This window comes from Pelecanus crispus, chromosome 3 (genome assembly GCF_030463565.1).
Source record: "Pelecanus crispus isolate bPelCri1 chromosome 3, bPelCri1.pri, whole genome shotgun sequence".
In the NCBI taxonomy this organism is placed as follows: Eukaryota; Metazoa; Chordata; class Aves; order Pelecaniformes; family Pelecanidae; genus Pelecanus; species Pelecanus crispus.
This window is the reverse complement of record NC_134645.1, coordinates 32,556,810-32,576,581: the sequence shown is the minus strand read 5'-3', so window position 1 is coordinate 32,576,581 and position 19,772 is coordinate 32,556,810. Positions and strand designations below refer to the sequence as shown.

The 19,772-nt window shown below is 42.8% G+C and overlaps 1 protein-coding gene across 3 annotated transcripts; it reads right to left on the bottom strand.

Moving 5' to 3' along the window:
- TAF1A (TATA-box binding protein associated factor, RNA polymerase I subunit A) lies at window positions 1–15,136 on the bottom strand. Of its 3 annotated transcripts, XM_075708336.1 has the most exons (11): window positions 15,016–15,136; window positions 13,454–13,623; window positions 12,115–12,228; window positions 10,154–10,352; window positions 9,209–9,339; window positions 7,537–7,695; window positions 6,322–6,388; window positions 4,903–5,023; window positions 3,348–3,508; window positions 1,995–2,155; window positions 1–184 (listed from the first exon to the last, which is right to left on the bottom strand). In XM_075708336.1, the coding sequence occupies exons 1-10, from the start codon at window positions 15,134–15,136 to the stop codon at window positions 2,013–2,015; spliced, it is 1,386 nt and encodes a 461-aa protein (XP_075564451.1). In that variant the 3' UTR covers window positions 1–184; window positions 1,995–2,012. The 3 variants fall into 3 exon arrangements, with proteins under 3 accessions (XP_075564451.1, XP_075564450.1, XP_075564453.1); XM_075708335.1 differs by lacking the exon at window positions 1–184 and having other exon boundaries at window positions 1,882–2,155; XM_075708338.1 differs by lacking the exons at window positions 1–184; window positions 15,016–15,136 and adding an exon at window positions 14,154–14,650 and having other exon boundaries at window positions 1,882–2,155.
- Window positions 15,137–19,772: the final 4,636 nt, after the last annotated feature.

Here is a 19,772-nt window from a genome sequence, read left to right as displayed (position 1 = left end):
AGCTGTGAGCACAATGGATTAACAGATTTTTCTCAGAGATATCAAGCTTCTCTTTGTCCTCTCATTCTCCTTACCGCATTCTTCTTGCATCCACCCCAGTCTCTGCTGCTTTGTTTCAAATTTCTTCCTCAATAAAGAGATGGTTTCTCAGCTGCTGCAATGCATACACATCTCCCACAGGCAACTAAGGGGACAGAAGAAAAATTATATGGGAGCTCTCAACAAGCAGTAGGAGCTCTAGCATTCAATTTCTATACTATTCTGTGTTAGATTATATGACAAAAACTCCTCTGCACACCCACAAAGGAGCACAGAGAGACAATGGAAGGGGAAAGCCCAAATAACACCCTGCTGGGATGCTCCCAGGCCCATCACAGAGAGTCACCAGCCCATCAAAGGCCCATCTTTGCAAGTCCAGAGGAGCAGAGGGGCACAATGGCAGGCAGGAAGCTAAATTAGGGACTCCAGGGAAGGGACACCCTGTCTGGTTGCCTCCCAGGGCTGTCCCAGAACAGCTTCAGCCCCATTGTCCAGGCGTGAAACCCATCAAAATGAGTCATTGGGAGCAACAATTTGGATCACCTTTTGGACTAAGGGGGGTTGCTTCCCAGGGGTGTGGGACACATTACAGGAGGGATGCAGGGGAAGATGGTTTTGAAACTTCACAATCTAAATTAAAACAGTCAAAACTCAGTTGAAGACCTCCAGCAAAAAACTAGACTATTACACAGTGAGGTAGCAGCATTCTTAGGGAGTCAGAACTAAACCAGCACACAGGTCTGGAAAGACAGAAAATTGCTGCTGGTTTGGGTTTGGTTTTTTTTTTTTTTGATAGAACATACAGTTACGGCAACTAGCTCACTTAACGTTTAAGACACATTGTCTTAACGCACATATCACAAGGCCCATATTAACCAGACCAAAATCCCAGATAAACTCTCAGCTTTTAAAAGCACAGCTGTACTTATCCATATACTACTAAGCTATTAAAGATATCTTTATTTCACTCCCAGAGGTAGTTCAAGCAGTTCATCCACCAGAGTTCTACAGACCTGTCATTAAAACAGTAGTAGCATTTGGAAACCATTTTGTTGTTGTTTTCAAGCAAACTGGATGCTAGTTTGTGACAACACATTAACATTTGCTTTCCAAACACAGCAACAGTGCATATTTCAACTCATAGGCAAGACTGCAGGAAGATTCTAGAAAGTCTCTTCCACCAGGATGAATAGTTTTCAGTAGTTCTGTGCCTTTGCTCTTTCAAAGCACCGCAACACTAGCTTTCCTCTGTAGCCATGCAGCTACAGCAACCTTTCACTCTCTTGCCAACGATGTGAAAACAATTCTTGAACTGGACACACAACCCGTAAGTATGACGTGGGAAAACTGCCTATGTTGAAGCGCATCACCTATTTGAACAAGCTGCAGTAGATCTTCACAACCTAAGCTTCATCTCAATATACAATGCAAAGAATGTGACACATGCCTCTCCATTTTCCATATATTTCAGGAAATGATCAGTTATAAGCAGCAAGCTATGTAACCTTCACAGGCTGAGAATGCATTTTCACACTACATCATGTACTGTGCCTAGGTTAAGACACTACACCTATTATGAATGCCACTGTTAGTCCTGAATGGATTTTGAACTACATTTCAGCAGTCATTTAAATCACCACCTATGCGTCTAAATGTAAGGAGGATCAACCCTACAATACTATTGATACAGAAATTCCACACCATAATACAATAATTCAAGATGTATTTGAAATCAATGCTGTTTGCATTTCACACAGAAATATGGGACTAATATTAAAGAAATTCTCAACCTTATCAGTTGATTTATATTTATTTTATTATAAAATAAATAGAAACCAAAGCATTTTTACAGAAATATACAAAAGAGTCTAGTACTGAATCAATAGGGTCTGCCTAGAAGTTTTAGCATCAATACAGAAGTCAGTTTTGCAGAGAGGAAAAAATACAGCAAGAACCTTAAGGATGCCTTCTAATCAAGGTTGTACAGAGGAATCTGAAAGACCAGATATTCTCAGGTAGGCAGGATTGTGCTTATTCACAAATTTCTTCAGTATCCGAAACCTTTTCACCTGAGCTTTGCAGCCTTGGTGTGATACATATTTAAAGTACCTGCAATCTAAGAAAAAAAAAAAAAAAAGCATTGTAAGTTACACCATGATACAGGCAAATACAAAATGCTTTCAGTGTTTAAGTAACATGCAAATGTCTAAAAAAGTTTTCAGTAACGAAAGGTAATAAAATAATCCAAGACATGCACATAGACATAAGTGCAGCATTAAATAACCTATCCTTATTTGACCCATAAAACATTCTACATGTATATAACTGTATGCTGTCTTACAAAATATTTTTTTCTCTTATTTTTCAAATAGATTAGAAAATAAAATTTCAAGAGTGTAAAGAAGCGTTGTTTTAATACATTAACTTACTATGTTGGATAAGAAAATAGAGGCTCATACTGACACCAATAAACACAGAAACTTCATGAAAGAAAATTAGAGCTGGAAGAATTTTATTAGCCATCTGGGAATAAAAGCTGGGAGACATCTGATAACATACTACTGAACGCAAAAAAAGACTTTTCAATATGAGAAATTGTTTTATAAAATCCAGAAGATAAAGTTACATAAAAACTGACAGCAAACAAGTTGCCTATCAACCAAAAGTCCAAACCGGTATACGAGTCATGGTCTTCACGCCATATTCTCATTCTCAATTTAGCAGCTGCTTCTTGGCCTGATACTCCACTTGGTTTTGGCAGCATTTCAAAGAATGCTACTAAAGACATCATGATCTTCACCTTCTTACCAAACTGCTGATGGTTTTCACTCAAGACCCCCCTTCCTCTTTCCCGCATTACAATACCCCCCTGGGTCCTTAAGGACCAGCTGATAATCCAGTATTTGCTGAGACACTGGCATCCAGCAAACAAACTCTCTGCAGTCCTCACAACATTCACTCAGAAGCATGTTGCACATTTTTGAAATTGTGGTTTGAAGATTAAACAACAAGATAAATAGTATTTTGACTGCTCAACAGGCCAGATAAAACAGAACTCTAAACCAGGATAAGAGCAGTTACGCAAACTACTCCTCACTGTCAAATATCAAACCAATTTAAACATTTTTTTTCTCATGTTCAGCTTCAAAGACAACAATCTGCATTTCTTCAAACAATCTGCATGTCTTCAAAGACAACAAACCACATTTCTTCCAGGGAGTAGATCAGCTGCATCCCATCTCACTAGGGCTAGAACTAGACATTATTTCTGTTCTATGTAGTGAAAAGGAATGAACATTTAGTATTACCCTTTCCCAGCAAGATTCCAGCCACCAGAGCTTTTTCATATGAAAGGCTTTCATTTTCCTGCCAATTCCTTTTTGCCAAGTAACGGCTAAAATGGAAGGCTGGCCACCAGTCCTTTCTGGAGTTCCACTCTTGCTTGATCCAATCAAGATGCTTCTCAGAGCTGGAAAAAGGCAAAACAAGTTACAGAAAAGCTTAAATTGGGATGAAAGATGATTAGGAGGAACTGAATTTTATAATCAGCTTGCTACAAGTCTCATAAATTGCTAGCCTAGACACACTGACCTTACACTGCAGACTCAAACACTAATCTAAACAGAAATACCTTTTTTTTTTTTTAATCCCTGGCAACACTAGTGAGGCAGGAGGTGAACTCTAGCAGTCTTATTTAGACTTGGCAATAACAGATTATGGTGTGAAATGAAGCAAGCCTTTGACTTGTGTGCCAGTTTGTCAATAGTAATAAGAAAGTTTCTTCAGGTTTGTCAACAGATTAGTAGTATGAAGGGGTTGGTTTGCTTTTAGAAAAGGTTTGTGTTACTCTATGCATACTCAAAGACTAACTTATCCCAAATACTTATCCCAATAACTGTTATGCAATAAAGACCTTAAACCAAGTATTTAAAAAATAGAAACTACCTACAACAGGGAAGTGATATTCCCATAAAACAATCAAGATACCCAGTATATTTCAAGATACTCTGAAGCTGTGTCTTCAAATACAAAAATGCAGGCAAAGTTAGAGTATCATACCATTTTTACTAACTCTATGCAACAACACTCCTAGCTTTAATCCACTAGCTTCTGGACCTTGACAGCAGATCCTGTGTAGGTGGCAATAAAACAGCAAAACGGGTCAAATGAAGTGCTGAATTAATTTACTGTAAATATATAGGGCTTAAGAAACACAACACCCTGTTTGTTGGGTAAAATAAAGTCTAGACATTAGAGGCCTTCTGGGCACAGATTGCCCGAGATGGCTCCTTCTGAAATGAGAGGCCATATCTGTCAGTGTTGGCGAGAACACATCAATCCCCAGCATGTTGGCTCAGCTTTTAAGAATACAGTGGCTGCATTCTGTAACACCTAGCACCATCACACAACACACCGGTCTGTACAGTACCGGTCATGCCCCTATTGCAGCCCAGCAATTCTCAAACCAGCTTCAAATAATGCACACATAGTCACAGAGCAGAAGACCCAACAACTTGGGGTATTTTCTCCCCTGAAAGAGGGAGATTAGTGATGGGCAGCAAATGCTACACAAACATCTGAATAATTCTTTCTGCATAAGCACATAACCCGGTAAAAAGAAAAAACCAACAACTTTTTTCAGGAGATGATAATACTGGAAATTTGGAATCTCCTTCGATATTAATTTCTTCTTTCCTCCCAATGAAAGCACACTGCAGCCAAGCACTACCACAGAACTCAGGGTACGCCAGACAGCAATTCTTTTCACCGGAAGAAAAAGGCTACACAGTGTCACTTTGTCAATTGCCCAAAGATGGAGACTTGACACGTTTGGTTTTAGCACATGGTATCAGAGATACTTACATTACAATTTGTTTCACTTGTCTTGCCAAACAGCTCCACGCTTTTACATTTTCCTTCCAGCCAGCATAATCCAAGGCTGCAAAAATAACTTCTAGGCCCAGTCGACGTTTTTTTCTTTTCTCTGGAAAAAGATTAGGCTGTTTAATGAATTATTAAGACGGGATGAACTCATTAGTAGGCAACAAGTGAAAGAGTTCTCCATCCTGCCTCCCCTAAATGCTGCTACTTTCCCTATTACTGAGGGTTCCTCCTGTTGCCTTCTGCCTCTTCCAAGAGATAAAGTCAATGAATACTCCCTGGCTCCAGAGCACAACTCATACCAGAAACACTCTGTCCCTACCCCCATCCTGCACACAAACTGCTGACTCAAGAGGCACGCAGAGGACTGCTTGCGTTATCCCACACTGCCTTGCTTACAATAGTTGCTGTTTCCAAAGCTCACTAATCTGTGCTTCCAATGGGCACCACCGTTCAACATGTTCTTCCCATGGGAAGAGAACACAGTGCTTCTGGAACATTTCAAATCCTGAGATGCCACCAAAAAACACCAAAATCAAATCTGGGACTCATATGAATAAACCAGACATTTCACATCAGCAGTTCTGTAGCAGCAGAGTTCTTAGAACAACACTTGACCTATCACAGCAGGTGAATGTGGGAAAAGTTATGTTCATCGGTATAAATTTCTTAAAAAAAAAAAAAAATATCAGATTGTCCTCAATAGCTACGAAAAGTTAGCAGATGTGTCATGCATGAACAGAAAAGGGGAGGTTTCAGCCAGGAGGTTGTTTTTTCCCTTTCCAAGGAGGTAAAGCAGAAGAGAGAACAATCTTGATTCAAGGACATTTCACAAATCTGCTGACTTGCTGGAACGTACCAGGTCACAAGATGACACACAGCTTGGAATGCAATTGATCAGCATGGAAAAACAGTCTCCAAATTTGAAGACTTTTCTACCAGCTTGAGGATAAAACTCCCTTGAAGAGGAGAAAGATTTTGTTCTTTCATCAATAACAATGAACTAAGGCACAGATCCACCTCAATTCCTCCAGAAGAGAAAGAATAAATAAATAAATTGGAGACCCCAAAAAGGGAATAAAGACCCTGGCACTCAGAGTAGGACACCTTAAAAAAAAAAAAAGTTTTTAAAAGTTATTTTTGATATCCTGGTTATGCCTTACAACAGTTTGCTGTGATCAGCCTTTAAAATGAGAAAGGCATTTGTTTACAGAAGTTTGTAAATGCCTGCTCACACATCCAACTTAAAGGTTCCTGTGATCGGAAAGTTGGGTTTGGTTTTTTTTTTTTTTTTTAACAAACATAACTACTTCAAAAAGCAGAAAGAAGACTGCAGAATATTTTCAGAATATTATTCTAGATTAATATAAAGGAAAAGAGCAAAGATATTTAAAGACTTACTTGATTTTTGAAGCATTGTATTAAAATCTATCATTAGTTCATGAGAAGGAACAATATCATGCAAGATCTGAAAAAAAAAATTAAAAACAAAACCAAAAAAAGATATATTATTTTAATGTGAAAACTTTTGAAGATTTCTTCTACCTGACCAGGAGAAGCACAGGCTTCAGAGTTTTGGGTGTTTTAGTTAGGAAAATTAAGTAATTTGGTACCTTAGCACCTTGATATGAAGAATTAATATCTAGGTCCATTTTGCACATCTGTGACACAATGGATGAAATACGTTGATGGCTGCTGAAAAACACTGCATGTGACAAATAACAACGTTCTCAAGGAGCAGCCCAAATCTGTATCCGGTGTCCCCTTTTTAGAAGGCAACATAATCTCCTTCCTAGGCCACTTCTAGCTCCCCTGTCTACTGCTCTGTGTATTGGACCATGGTTTCTGGACTTGTCAGATCAGTTCTTTGATTTGTCACTATCTTGTAAGGGACTAGTGCATAGAGCCACTGCTAAAAAGCACTGAGAAGATGGAATTTTATACATATATGCCACAGTTTAAAAGTCTAAACTTTATGAGGCTGTTTCAAAACATCTGCCCTAACAAAAGTACGTTAGTGCCATCAAGTGGCAAAACAGACTGCAAAACATTGTTTGCAAGAAGCTATGGAGATCAACGAGCAAGGGCAAGGAAAGCAGGAATTCAAAAGCAACTATACAAAAGCTTAATACAGCAAGGTCTTGCCTGCCAACAGCCAGCAGAAATTAACTTCTGTTTTAGCTTAAATGCATGGCTGATTGAAAACAAGCAGAGAAACTAATTGCTAGACAGGATCAATATGTGAAAGAGCAAGCACCTAATAATTTCTTCAATACTGTAAAGATCAAACTGTAACAGAAATCAATGCAAGTTATGTACAAGACTGCTGATACAGACTTCTGGAACCATGTAAACATGTTCTCTGAGCTTGTTTACTGACTTAGAGAAGTTGTATGATGTTTCGCCTTTAACTGATACAAAGACTTGAATTGAAAGACAGTAAAAGGATACTTGCTCCACCCATTAGCATCCCTCCCACTAACTTTCCTCTAACTCTTTGCTTTCCACAAAGAACACAATAAGGTAAATAACGTAACGGGAGTTCAACTGAACTGAACTGTCAGACCACTGTGCAACATGAATGAAAACGGACTGTATCTACTACATAATATATACCTTCAGTGCAGATACAAGTGATTTCTTTGATTCACCATGTCTCTTCAGGAACTGATAGAGGTAAACATGAGCATTGGGATTAGCAGGAAACTTTGAGTTGTAGGCATATTCATTTAATACTTGGCGGGCTTCGTTATGGTCTCCATAGAACTCCAACAACTAAGGGAAATTAAGTCTGTCATTAGTTTGCCACATATTAACAATCATAGAATCATAGAGTCATTTAGATTGGAAAAGACCTTTTAAGATCATCAGTCCAACCATTAACCTAACACTACCAAGTCCACTACTAAACCAGTTCAGGGTAGAGTCATAATTAATTTCATGTTTCCTGGCTTGGTGGCTGGATTATTTTTTAATTAAAGTAAAAACTAGGACTCATTAAGATTGGAAAGGACCTCTAAGATCATCAGTCCAACCATCAACCCAACACCACCATGGCTACTAAATCATGTCCCAAAGTGCCGCATCTACCTGTTTTTTGAACACTTCCAGGCACAGTGACTCCACCACCTCTCTGGGCAGTCTGTTCCAATGCTTGACTACCCTTTCCATGAAGAAATTTTTCCTAATATCCAATCTAAATCTCCCCTGACACAACTTGAGGTCATCTCCTCTCATCCTATCGCTAACTACTTGGGAGAAGAGACCAACACCCACCTCACTACAACCTCCTTTCAGGTAGTTGTAGAGAGCGATAAGGTCTCCCCTCAGCCTCCTCTTCTCTAGGCTGAACAATCCCAGTTCCCTCAGCTGCTCCTCATAAGACTTGTGCTCCAGACCCTTCACCAGCTTTGTATCAAACCCTTACAACTAATTTTAGGCTGCCACAGAACTATCCAATGGCACAGTCTGTATCTAAGAGTGCAGCATATTAGATAAGACACAACACTAGCCTATTTTCATTTTACTGGCTACTCTCTTATCACAGATAGACAAAAAGCCACACATAGAAGCCGCTACAGGAGAAAATTCCTTTAACACTTATTTCATTGTCAAAGGATTACCAGCACTTGTTCACTGGAAAGAGACATTGAAGCAGCCTGTCATGTCTTTAAAGAGAGAACTTAATGAGAGAACTTGGCAGCTGTCAGCACCAAGCAAAATTCCATAAAATCTGCTTAGAGAAGTCAGTGCTTATCAGCGTTTACAAAAAGTAAATAATTTCAAAGAGATTTTAAGATTAACTTTATTTCCTAATTACAAATTCTAAGCAGCTATTTAAAAAAAAAAAATCACAAACAAAAAACCAAGCCAAAACCAAAAAAAAACACAGAGGGACTGCATGTTTGGTGTCTTTAACATTTAGTGTATCCAGAAAAACACTGCTCTGCTAAAAAGAGAGAACTTGCTTTCAGGAATTTAAACAAAGCAGCTGTGCTCCAATTTCTGTGCTAGCACCATGAAAACAAAATATGCAAGCTGTTTGTCCATTTCTTTTTCTTGGCAATGCACAGATAAAAGTCCTTGTTGTACTCTGTGCAGGCTCTGCAGTTCTACCAGGAGTAAACTGTGCTCTAAATCAAAGCCAGTGAGATACACACACAGATGTGTTGCTTTTAAAATACTTTGTTATCACCCACACACATACAAAAAAAGTTGCAGACAGTCATCTTCATGAAAATTATACAGGGAAACACAAAAGGAAGATATCTGTAAAATGTGCCCTTACATCCACATAGCATTTCACAAAGAGATCCCAGACTCCAGGTATTTTAATAATCTCCTTTAAGTTCACTGCTGCCTTCCGAAAGCAACTGTGCATTTCCTGTTCAACAGACAAGTCTTCAAATCCATCCTGACCTACCAAAACATGAAAGAATGCCACAAAGTCAGCTCTGCTAATCAAAAGGAATCCTGAAGTGGTGCACCTAAGAGATGATCACATTTTGCTAAGCAAGGACTCCAGTCAGAGAGCTTTTAAGAAAAGAGGCCTCAGTTTCCTCAGTATTGAAACAAGAAATTTTCACTGCTCTTCAGACAAATTTATTATCACCCAATTTCAACTCATGGGGCAGGACAGGTAGTATTCCAAGACACGATGCTACCAGCACAAGGTCCACAAACCAAGTTCAATACCTAGTTTTCACAGAAACAAGCCGAGATCTAAGGTAACTGATAACGCACAGCCAGCAGGTATATGCAGAATTAGACACCACACACAAGTATCAACTTACATGTCTTTAAAGAAACTGAAATTCAAACACAAGTTTTGGGGGCTTTTGCTAGCACTCAAAATTCTAGCAGCCATCAATTACTTACACACCTATTAAGCCACTGCTATAAGTGAATACATTCCTTTGATCATTATTTTAGGTGATGCTGGCTGGATGTAAGAAATGCGATTTGGTGGAGGAAGTTTCAGAACAGCATTTCAGGACACTCCAGAAAAATGCTGGTCAGTGTGCCATTTTGTACCACTATCATTGCTGATACAGAATTATGTACCATCCATACCACCAAATTTTGAAGTCTAGTAATTCCCTTTGGTGCCTTCATATGCAGATAAGACAGAAGAGCAGCCTGCATGGAAAAGCTGTCATTGCAAACCATGGTGTCTGCACGAGGAAGCAAGCTGAAGTTCACAGCTCAATACAAACACAACACTAGGACTTACCATGCTCTAACAGGATGGTCTTCTGCTTAGACCAGCTGTAGTAGTCCAACAGTCCCCTGTAAGCCTGAATCAGTTTCATTTCTTTATCCTGAATGGCTGTTTGTTCTCCAAACCTCCAGCTTTCTGCCAGGGACAGGTTTTGGTAAGCTTCATCTATTAGTCCATTACAAAGGAGATGAAAGGCATGCTCTAAACAAACCTGCAATTCAAACAGTCCATACCACAGCATTTCACATCATAAATAGAATCTCAGCAATACAGCAAAGTTCTACACAGATGTGCAGGGAAAGGAGAGAGAGTCATTACTGACATGCATATAAAATATTGCAAACATGCTTAGTAAAGTATTTTGAGCATTTTATACATATCCTTTTATCCAAACAGTATCTTTACACGGAATTTTGAAGAAAAATGCAAGAATGGGAGATTACAAGCATCACTGAGGGCAGGGAGATGAGCCAAGAACCTAAGTAACTTTTTTCTGTCCGAATCTGTGGGGCAGAAAGTCACTCATCAGGTGGTAGACCCTCAGTGGTACTTATCAAGGCAGTAGAAAGCAGCTTCTCAAAAAGCTGTTTGTCATTAACAAGTACTGTACCTATTTAAGAAGATCCAGAAATGACCTGAGGAAATCCAGTTGGGTTACATTTGCTGATTTTTCATTTGGCTGCCCAACTGCAGAACACCTGAAAGAGGGATGTCCTACCACCCTATCATGCTGATTAGGCACTGGATAAAGTCTAAACTTTTAGTTAGCTGTAGTAAACTCTTGTACAGAACTTCCACTGAAGGCCTTGAACAAATACAACAGAATGAAAGACAGAAGCATTGTCACAAGTAAGAAAGAGGCAAAGCAACCAAAACAATATAGGTTTGGATGAGCCACCACAGGGAAAAAAAAAAAAAACAAAAAAACCACACACACAAAAAAACTACAGCTGGGTGACACAGGGGTCCACGCTGTAAGGCCCACCATTTTAAATACAGATTAGCTACTCAAAAAGTAAGCAGATAACAATGGCAGAGTTTAAGTGTAACTGTTTAGTCAGGAGCATGAGCAGAGTGGACAAATTAAGGACTGCAAACAAAACTTGGCAGGTGTTAACATGTAATTAGATGTTGCTGGGATATCATGAAAAAGAATGTAACTGTTTAAAGTTAAAAAATTAAAGGATCTAGGCACTTCTAAGGACTGACTATATGCATCTGACTGTCCTGGTTTTGGCTGGGACAGAGTTAATTTTCTTCCTAGTAGCTTGCATAGTGCTGTGTTTTGGATTTACTATGAGAATAACACTGATAACACACTGATGTTTTAACTGTTGCTAAGTAGTGCTGTTGCTACTCAAGGACTTTTTCAGCTTCCCATGCTCTGCCAGGTGCTTAAGAAACTGGGAGGGGGCACAGCCAGAATAGTTGATCCAAACTGACCAAAGGGCTATTCCATACCATATGACGTCATGCTCAGTATATAAACTGGAGGGGGGTTGGCCGGGGGGCAGCGATCACTGCTCAGGGACTGTCTGGGCATTGGTCGGCAGGTGGTGAGCAGTTGCATCACTTGTTTTGTTCTGCTGGGTTTTGTTCCTCTTCTTGTTGTTTTCCTTTTCACCATTTATTATTATTATATTTCAGTTATTAACAAGTTCTTATCTCAACCCACAAGTTTTCTTTCTTTTACCCTTCTGATTCTCTCTCCCATCCCACCGGGGGGGCAGGGTGAGCGAGCAGCTGCGTGGTGCTTACTTGCCAGTTGGGGTTAAACCATGACATAGACCAAATGATATGGTAAGGTACAGAATAACCCTTGAATTATTACGCAATTGGTAACTCAGATGTACTATCTTTTTTGACACTATTGTCAGTAATACACTTCAAAAGAGAGATTCAGAAACTAATACTCAAGTAAGCGTTCAGGTAAACATGTAGAAAATCATCAAGACTGCATTAAGTACACTCACCTTCAAATACCTTTTTACTCCTAAAGTTTTCATCTGTTCTATGAAAGAGTTGAACTCTTTCATGCTGCTATGGGAATGATGACACAGAATTTCAGTTCCTATTCTCCAAATCATCTATTAATGGGGAGAAAGAGATTCAAAAATAACTTCAGTACAAAAAATGGGAACAGTCACCATGACATACAGTCTTATCAAACTTCTAGTTACTGTAACAGATAAAGCATACATTTCAATTGCAAATAGAAAATTAATACTAAGTGTTGTCTACTGCTATAGTTACCTACATATTCATCTAGTAGGATTTTTACAAGCACTGAGTGCTTCACAATTGCTCAATATATATGCAAGACTCCAGCAATGCTTACGTAAACTGCATTTATCAGAAGGTTTCACCTTCTGTTACTAAAAACAGGATGTTTCAAAGTTGCTGAATACTTACGATTTCCTTTCATACGTTCCCACTGAGACACGAGGTATACATAATTTTTTGAACTTAGTAATAATGATTATTTCCAATTAGATGTAGCTTACCGTCTACATGCACTTGTTTTCAATCTCTGCCTACACAACGTAACCAAATATTCCAGTAGGCTAGCCATATTCAAGTACTCTACTTCATTTATTTAACAACTCTGATCCCTTTCCTCCTGCTTCTATCTCAATACCTGCAAAGAGTTTTGTAAGTACTGGAGGAGCTGGTAAAGACCTAAATAAGCCACTAACTTTCAAACAGATTCTGACAGATGGCATGCCAGAGGCAAACACATTTACTACTACTCCATTTTAGAAGACGACATTAACAAAACAAAACAAAAAAACAACAAACCCCCCCAAAAACAGCCTGCAAGCCCAGAGAACTTTTCAGGAGCACTAAGCACTCTGTCAGGAAAAACATCAGACAGCACTGCAGATTCTCAGCACCCCTGAAAGTGATATATCAGCAAAATTCAAGCTCCAGCAAGATTGGTTAAACCCACAGCAGAGGCATGCCTGTGCAGAGGCAGACTTTTGGTCAGTCAGCATGCTGCCTTGAGCACTACCAGTGATGAGGTCTGGTGTACTTCCTGCAGCCTACCATCCAAGAGTTTCTGCATCAGCACCTGAATATTTGTCTTTGGAAGTCTGAATGTCTTTTTTTTTTTTTTTTTTAAAAGAAACTAGTTTAGTTTATATAAGTTGCCTAATTTTTCAGGTCTTAACCTCTGACACTTTTTTTTTTTAAGCTAAAAAAAATAGAGCCTATGATTAGTTAATTAAGACAAATGTTGGTCCTGAAGTATTACTTCTTGCATGTATTTTTTCAACTGCAAAAGAACTCTGATAAGGGACACTGGCTTACCTCTGATGGACCCATGTATTCTGCAGAAAAGTCTTTCTCTAGTGACTCAATATAGAAGGTCAGAAACTCCGCAGCCTTTTTCCACTGCTTTTGTAGCATGGCATCCTGAATGTAACTTAAACACACCTCCTTGCTCTTCTTGAAATTTAATTTGTGTTCATTGGAAGATGCTAAACAAACAAACCAAAACAATCAACCAAGCCCACAACTGTCACAGCCCTTATTCAGATAACAATGTGCCTACCATTTCAGGATCTCTCTTACATGATCTCTCTCAGACACTAAGGAAAGTGATCTTAAGCTATGTGGTTTTGAAGTTAAACGCACCTACTAGTCTGCAGAGAAGCAAGACTATGGCAAAAGCTGGAAATATAATATGAAATGGCATCTTCCACAAGCAGCACACAGCTGCAGACACTTGAAACAGTGAAGAGCCAACTATTACACACTACTGCCCTACCGGAATTAGAAGACCATGGTGCTTTGATAACTTCACAGTACATTTTGTTGTATCTTGGGGACTGCTTTTTTCCCTTACTAATCATCATCTAAGTTTGTGACGCCAATGTGCTGAAGATTTGCATACACACATACAAACAGGCCATTCCCGTGCTAAAGGCTAAGCAACTCCCACTAAAAACAAAGACACACATAGGGAATTATTCTCTTTTGAGCACAAGACTGGAAGGAGGCCACTTACCCTTTTTACATGGACAATGGCTCAATTCCTGTAACTGAATCCTCATGTCCACACTTGTTTAAAAATCACGGCTATGTACTAGCTGTATGCCACAATCTAACATGCCCCTACAACGCTCAAGCCACAGGAGCCTTCTGCGAAGCACATGCAGAGCTCACCAAACCACCTCCTACCTGGATGCTATAGGCAAAGGAGTAACTCAAACACTGGCTTGAAGCAGTTTTGTTACAGTGTATTCTACAAAATGACCTCTAACCAACTAGGTCTAGTCTTCACACCTATTTCTAACCTCAAAGGTTCCAAGTACTAAGAAAATAAAACGCACAGTGAACACCACAAGATTAAATATACCAAGGACCTAGCTACTGTAGGTAAGAGCTACTACGCAAGTTAGAAGTCATCCGGTGCGGACAGAGTTAATGTTTAGTGTTTCACTACAAAGCTATTTTGAAACAAAAACTTCTCCACAGGCTTTGCCGTCGCCTGCACCCACAATGCTTTTGTTACCAGCCACCTCATCCGCCCGTGCTTTACGAGCAGCCTACGGGCCGCCTTCAAACGCCTCGCAGGCTGCCAGGCAGGCGGGCCGCCCACACGCCGCAGCGAAGGGGGAGCGGGAGCAGCACGGAGGGCACCGGGAACCCCGATCGCCTCCTCGGCGGGAGAGCGGCGGCGAACCGCCAAAGGAGGGGGCGGGCCGGCCTCAGCGGCGCCGGGCACAGCGGGGGCAGAGGGCGGCGTTCCTCCCTCAGGGCCGGAGGGGGAGAAGGGGAACGGCGGGGCACGGGGAGCCGCGGCGGGAGAGCGGGGAGGAGCGGGAGCCGTCGGGGCCGCGCCCGCCGCCGGGCTGCTCCGCCCTTACCCGGTTGGTAGAGGTGCGGCGGCAGGAAGGGCAGGTGCAGGGCCGGCAGCAGGGCGCTGCCCGCCTGCGCGGCAAGGCTCTTCGCCGCCGCCGCCTCCTCCTCCTCCAGGAAGCTGTCCATGACGCCGCGGGCAGGCCGTCACGCCGCACCTCCCCGCCCGCCTGCAGCGGACAGCGGCCGCCTTGGAGCCTGGCGGGAGACCTCGCTGCGGGGAGACCTCACGAGCCTCCGGCCGCTCCAAGCTACCCCAGCCGAGCCGAGCCCTGGCACCCGGCCATCCCGCGGAAGAGGCGGCCCGGCCGGCTGAGCCCCAGCTCGGCCCAGCAACTGCCACCCCCTCAGGCGGGCGAACGGCCGAGCCCACAGCGCGCATGCGCCACCGGCGCGGCGCTCCCGGGAGGCGCATGCGTCCTGAGAAACATGGCGCCACTGCCGCCATGATGGAAGGGGCGGGGGGGAAATCGCACTTGCGCATGCGCACTGAGGGAGCCGGGCGACGCCGCCGCCATGTTGGAAGAGGCTCTTAGTTTGGGGGTGGTGTGTTTGTTGGTTTTTTTCCGCGCCTGCGCGGTGACCGGTTAGGGTCACGTGAGCGGGTGCAGCCCGCGAGCGGCGGGCCCGGTGGTGGCGGTGGGTCAGGGCAGGCCGGGCTGGGATCCTCGGCCCCAGGGACGGAGGGGGCCGGGTCGCTTCTCCGCGCTTGGCTTCGGCCTTAAAAAAGCTGCCGCTCGCCCTCGGTGCTCAGCGCCCCTTGGCTGCTGGCTCCGGGGTCTGGGTTGGGCAGAAAGCGGTGCAGGCCTCGCAGGAGCCCCTGGTGCCTGCAGGCGCGCACCTAAGCTGGCTGGCTGACTGGGTGGGTGGGTGCTGTCAGGTTAGGTGGTGAACCCGGTCTGACAAAGCTGGGCTCGCTTCCATCCGAAATATAATCCGAAATTAATGGAGAGTACGGATCTATCTGCAGCTATCAGCTGGAGCAGGGCTGAGGGCAGCAGGGTGTAAGGGTGATGTGAACTCTGGAGGTACGATGGTCATGGCGCTGCCAGTGCAGCGGGTAGCAGAGGGGCTGGAAGCTTTCTGAGCCCCTGCCCAGGAAGCGCAGCAGGCTGCCTGGGAGCCGGCTCCTGAGCCTGTGCAGCTGCTGCAGGCGAGGCATGCTGGCTTTCACCTGCGCGTGGAAGTGGGGATGTGAGAAACGCGAGCAAAGGGTGAAGCAGGAGGGATCAGGAGGAGCATGGGATGCCGGCTGGGTGTGTTCAGTAGTACGGCAGAGAGCTCTTTGAATCCGTGTGTAGCGCAGTCAGAGCATTACTAGAACTGTGACTAATGCAATGGTTACTCTAAAAGTGATAGTTAACTAGAGTCTGTTGTCGCTTTTCCATTAGCTGTACTGATACTTTTCTGTTAGTTTGTAATTTAGAACATAATGTTTTATGGAAAAAAAGTATTCCGAATCAAAATCTTGTGCATTGTAGAGCAATAATATTGCCTGTGCTCCTGCAGAGTACCTGGATTCTAGAAATCTGACTGCCTCAGCCACAGAATCTGGTTTGTACAAATTTGTGCTGGAACCTGCTTCTTTAAATCACTTTTGGCAACTGACTTTGCTATGGAGTGTTTTGGTATGTGTAAGTCCAGTTTTCCGAGTAAGAAATTACAGGGTTTTTTCAGAACAGCTCTGCCATGTGAGGGTGAGTAAATAATAAACTGGCTCAGATTAAAGGTTCACCTAATCCAGTATCCTGGTTCAACTGTGATCGATAACGAGTGTCGAGGAATAGTACAAGGCAGAACAGTTGTTTGCAGCATCTAAACATTTAAGCTCAGTATCATACCTTAATATGACATTTAAGAAATCTATGTGGGGATGGCAGAAGTCTCCCTTTTTTTTTTTTTTAATCCTGTGTTCTTCCAATATATGACCAGCATTTCAGTTCATAAGTATTCTGTATTGTTAATTGATAGTTAACTTGACTAACTTGATGATAAACTGTTACATAGCACCACTTCTTTAACAGCGTCATCTTCTTTGTCCTTTATAATTTGTACCTCAAATGAGCGTCTCATTGGTCATTGGTGTTGCCCAAGCGTGCCACTTCCTACAACATTTCTGATCTTTTTTTACATTGGTACCCTAATTTCACTATCCAGCTTACCCCACTTTATTTCTTAAAGTTTGCATGTTTGCTTAGAAGCACGTTTACATTTGACTTGTTATTTTTATCTTTCTGGGTTATACATGAGTGTGAGTCTTTGATTCTTATGTAAACTTATCCAGCTGGTCTTGTTAGTGGGTATTAGTTATTAATTTGGTAGATACTTTAGTGCAGCAGAGATGGGAGAACTGCTTTGTAACTGTAGACACATACAAAATATTAGGTTCCTCATGTACAGCGGGACTAACTCTCATAGTTGAATGCGCCTGTTTCCAAGATTGGGGTTGAAGATTGAAGGAAATTTTGGCTGAAATATCTAAATTGAACTAAGTGAAATATTTCTCTTTTATGTCACACACTAGGGAAGGATGGGTATGTTAATAAGTGGGTACGTTATTACTATGAAATACCTGAAATTGTAGGGAATACTGGACAGTTGTAGTGGTACACTCGTGTATACGTATCGACTGTGAGCTATTCGTTATTGCACAATAAAGGCAATGACTTATGCAAGAAGTACGTGATCTTGTTTCTCTTCACATCTCCCTTTCTTGCCCTTGTTTTTATGACCACAGACACCGTTACCTTTTATCTTGGTCTTTTAATAAAGATAAGCTTGGTAACATCGTACTGATGGGAAGTTACCAAACAGCTCTGTCTTCATAAGCAGGTGGCCCTAAAGATCAGGCTGGGAATTAAGCTACAAGAAATATTAATGTCAAGGGAAAAATTACTTGTCTTTCATTTGTACAGTCATCATAAAATGTGACTTGAATATATTTACTGCAATGTTGTAAATTGTGATAAAATTCACCTCTAGATTTTATGAGTTAGGCTTTCTTAGAGCTTTTTGTCAGCCAATATCTGCAATGGCAAGTAGGTATCACCTAATTTTACATGATGGGAAATATGTCAACAAAATTGCAGGGGGGCTGTCAGCAATGCTGCGTGCTAGAGCTGAGACACTGCACTGGGCCTGGAGAATACGTGTGGGCACTGGGTGAATGAGTGGTTGCATTCCTGTAGGGTGTGGATGTTTCCTTAACCTCGGGATGGACCGGGCTGTAAGAAACAGAAGGATGTCCAAGGTGCATTTGGCAAAGAGGTACCAAAGCCTTTCACTGCAGCAGTAAGCAAGATAACCTGTTTCTGTCTCGATGCTTTTTGATGTCATTAAAATATTAAACTGCTCTAGATGGGGGCTGAAAATGAAATGCTCGCATATTTTTCAGAGATTACATAGCATTAACTAAGCATGGGTCTCAGGCCGTGTACGATGGGGCTGTGGAAATAAGAGTATGTAGAGCAAAAATCAATAATGAGAGTACGGTAAGAACATGAGCAGTGCCTCTACGGAATTAGCAGTGGTGATTGCTAGCTCTTGTGATGGGAACTGGCAGTAAGTGGAGCAGTAGGATCAACTGCTGCTATCATAGCTGCAGAACAAACCCCAAATAGCTGAAGTTAAGAGTGCTTGAAAAGGGCTTTTAAAAAAGAAAACCTCAGCTGTCCAGAGTTGTCCTTTGACATGCACAGAAAAGCAGAATCCTTCACCTTGACCATCAGTTTTGCCAAGTGCCTATTCATTTTGGGAGCAGCTTCAGAATTTGCCCTTTGGAAAGTTAATTTTTTTTTTTTTTTTTGGCCATTTGATAAACCAGCAAGAAGACTCTATTCTAATACCTATCCCTTCTTGGGTGTGTCTTTTGTTCCCTTTGTCCAGTCAGGGGCTGTGCTGAACCAATCACACGGGTCTGAAAAGAGGAGAGGGAAGAAGTTTTACTCATTTTTTTTCCTGTACGTGACCATTGTGACTGCTGCTGCTATTCTACCATTTTAGATCTCTAAAGCAACACAAAGGTGATGGATATAAAGAAGAGCTAATAAAAAAGTGCGGGCACGCGCGCAGGTAGCGCATCTTTTGGGTTGCAAACATTGATCGTTCAAATGTAGCAGCAGGTGGAAGCTGAAGGTTTGGAAGGGCGAGAGTAGGCCCGCTGGGGAGCCTGCGTGTTCCGCAGGTAGGCGTGCAGCCCCTCATTTGCCTGCACTTTCCTCGGCGGGACCACGGCTGAGTGAGTTTGTGCACCCGTGCAACCGCAGGTTCGACCTCAAAAACTCTCGGGAGGTCCCCCCGGGGAGATGGCGGAGCGCTCGCTCGGTGGCAATCGCTCCTCTCCGGCGGAGATGGGAGCTTCTTGGTGGGGCGGGGAGCAGCGAGATGGATGGTTGGGTCCCTCGCGTCCTTACCCTTGTGCGTGGGGGTGCGCGGGGGGGATTTAGGCCTTTTCCGCACGGTGGTCGGACCGCTGGGCTGTTCTCGTTACCGCAGCGAGCCTCTGCGGGAGAAAACCGCCATTAGTGAGGACAAATCAGGGGCAGGACCTTCCCGCTCGCCCCTCCGGGGCGGGGGGAGCCCCTCTGCTCGGAGGGAGCCCGGACGAGGGCCGGAATGGCGGGCGGCCGGGGGTCCCGTCCCCGCGGGATCGGGATGCCGCCGGGAAGGAGGGTCCGGGCGCTGCCCTCCTCCCGCCGCGGCGGCGGGGCCGGGCCGGGCCGGTCCCTCCCCCGCCACATCGCCCTCCCGCCGGCGCTGCTGACGT

Bases quoted from the DNA above. Each gene is read 5' to 3' on its own strand.
- TAF1A (XM_075708336.1), bottom strand. From the start codon at position 15,136: ATGGACAGCTTCCTGGAGGAGGAGGAGGCGGCGGCGGCGAAGAGCCTT. The intron at 10,353-12,114 runs GTGAGTGTACTT...TTTGAATTGCAG, and splicing joins GAGTAAAAAGGTATTTGAAG to GTTTGTTTAGAGCATGCCTT. The intron at 3,509-4,902 runs GTAAGTATCTCT...GCCTTTTTCCAG, and splicing joins CAAGTGAAACAAATTGTAAT to CTCTGAGAAGCATCTTGATT.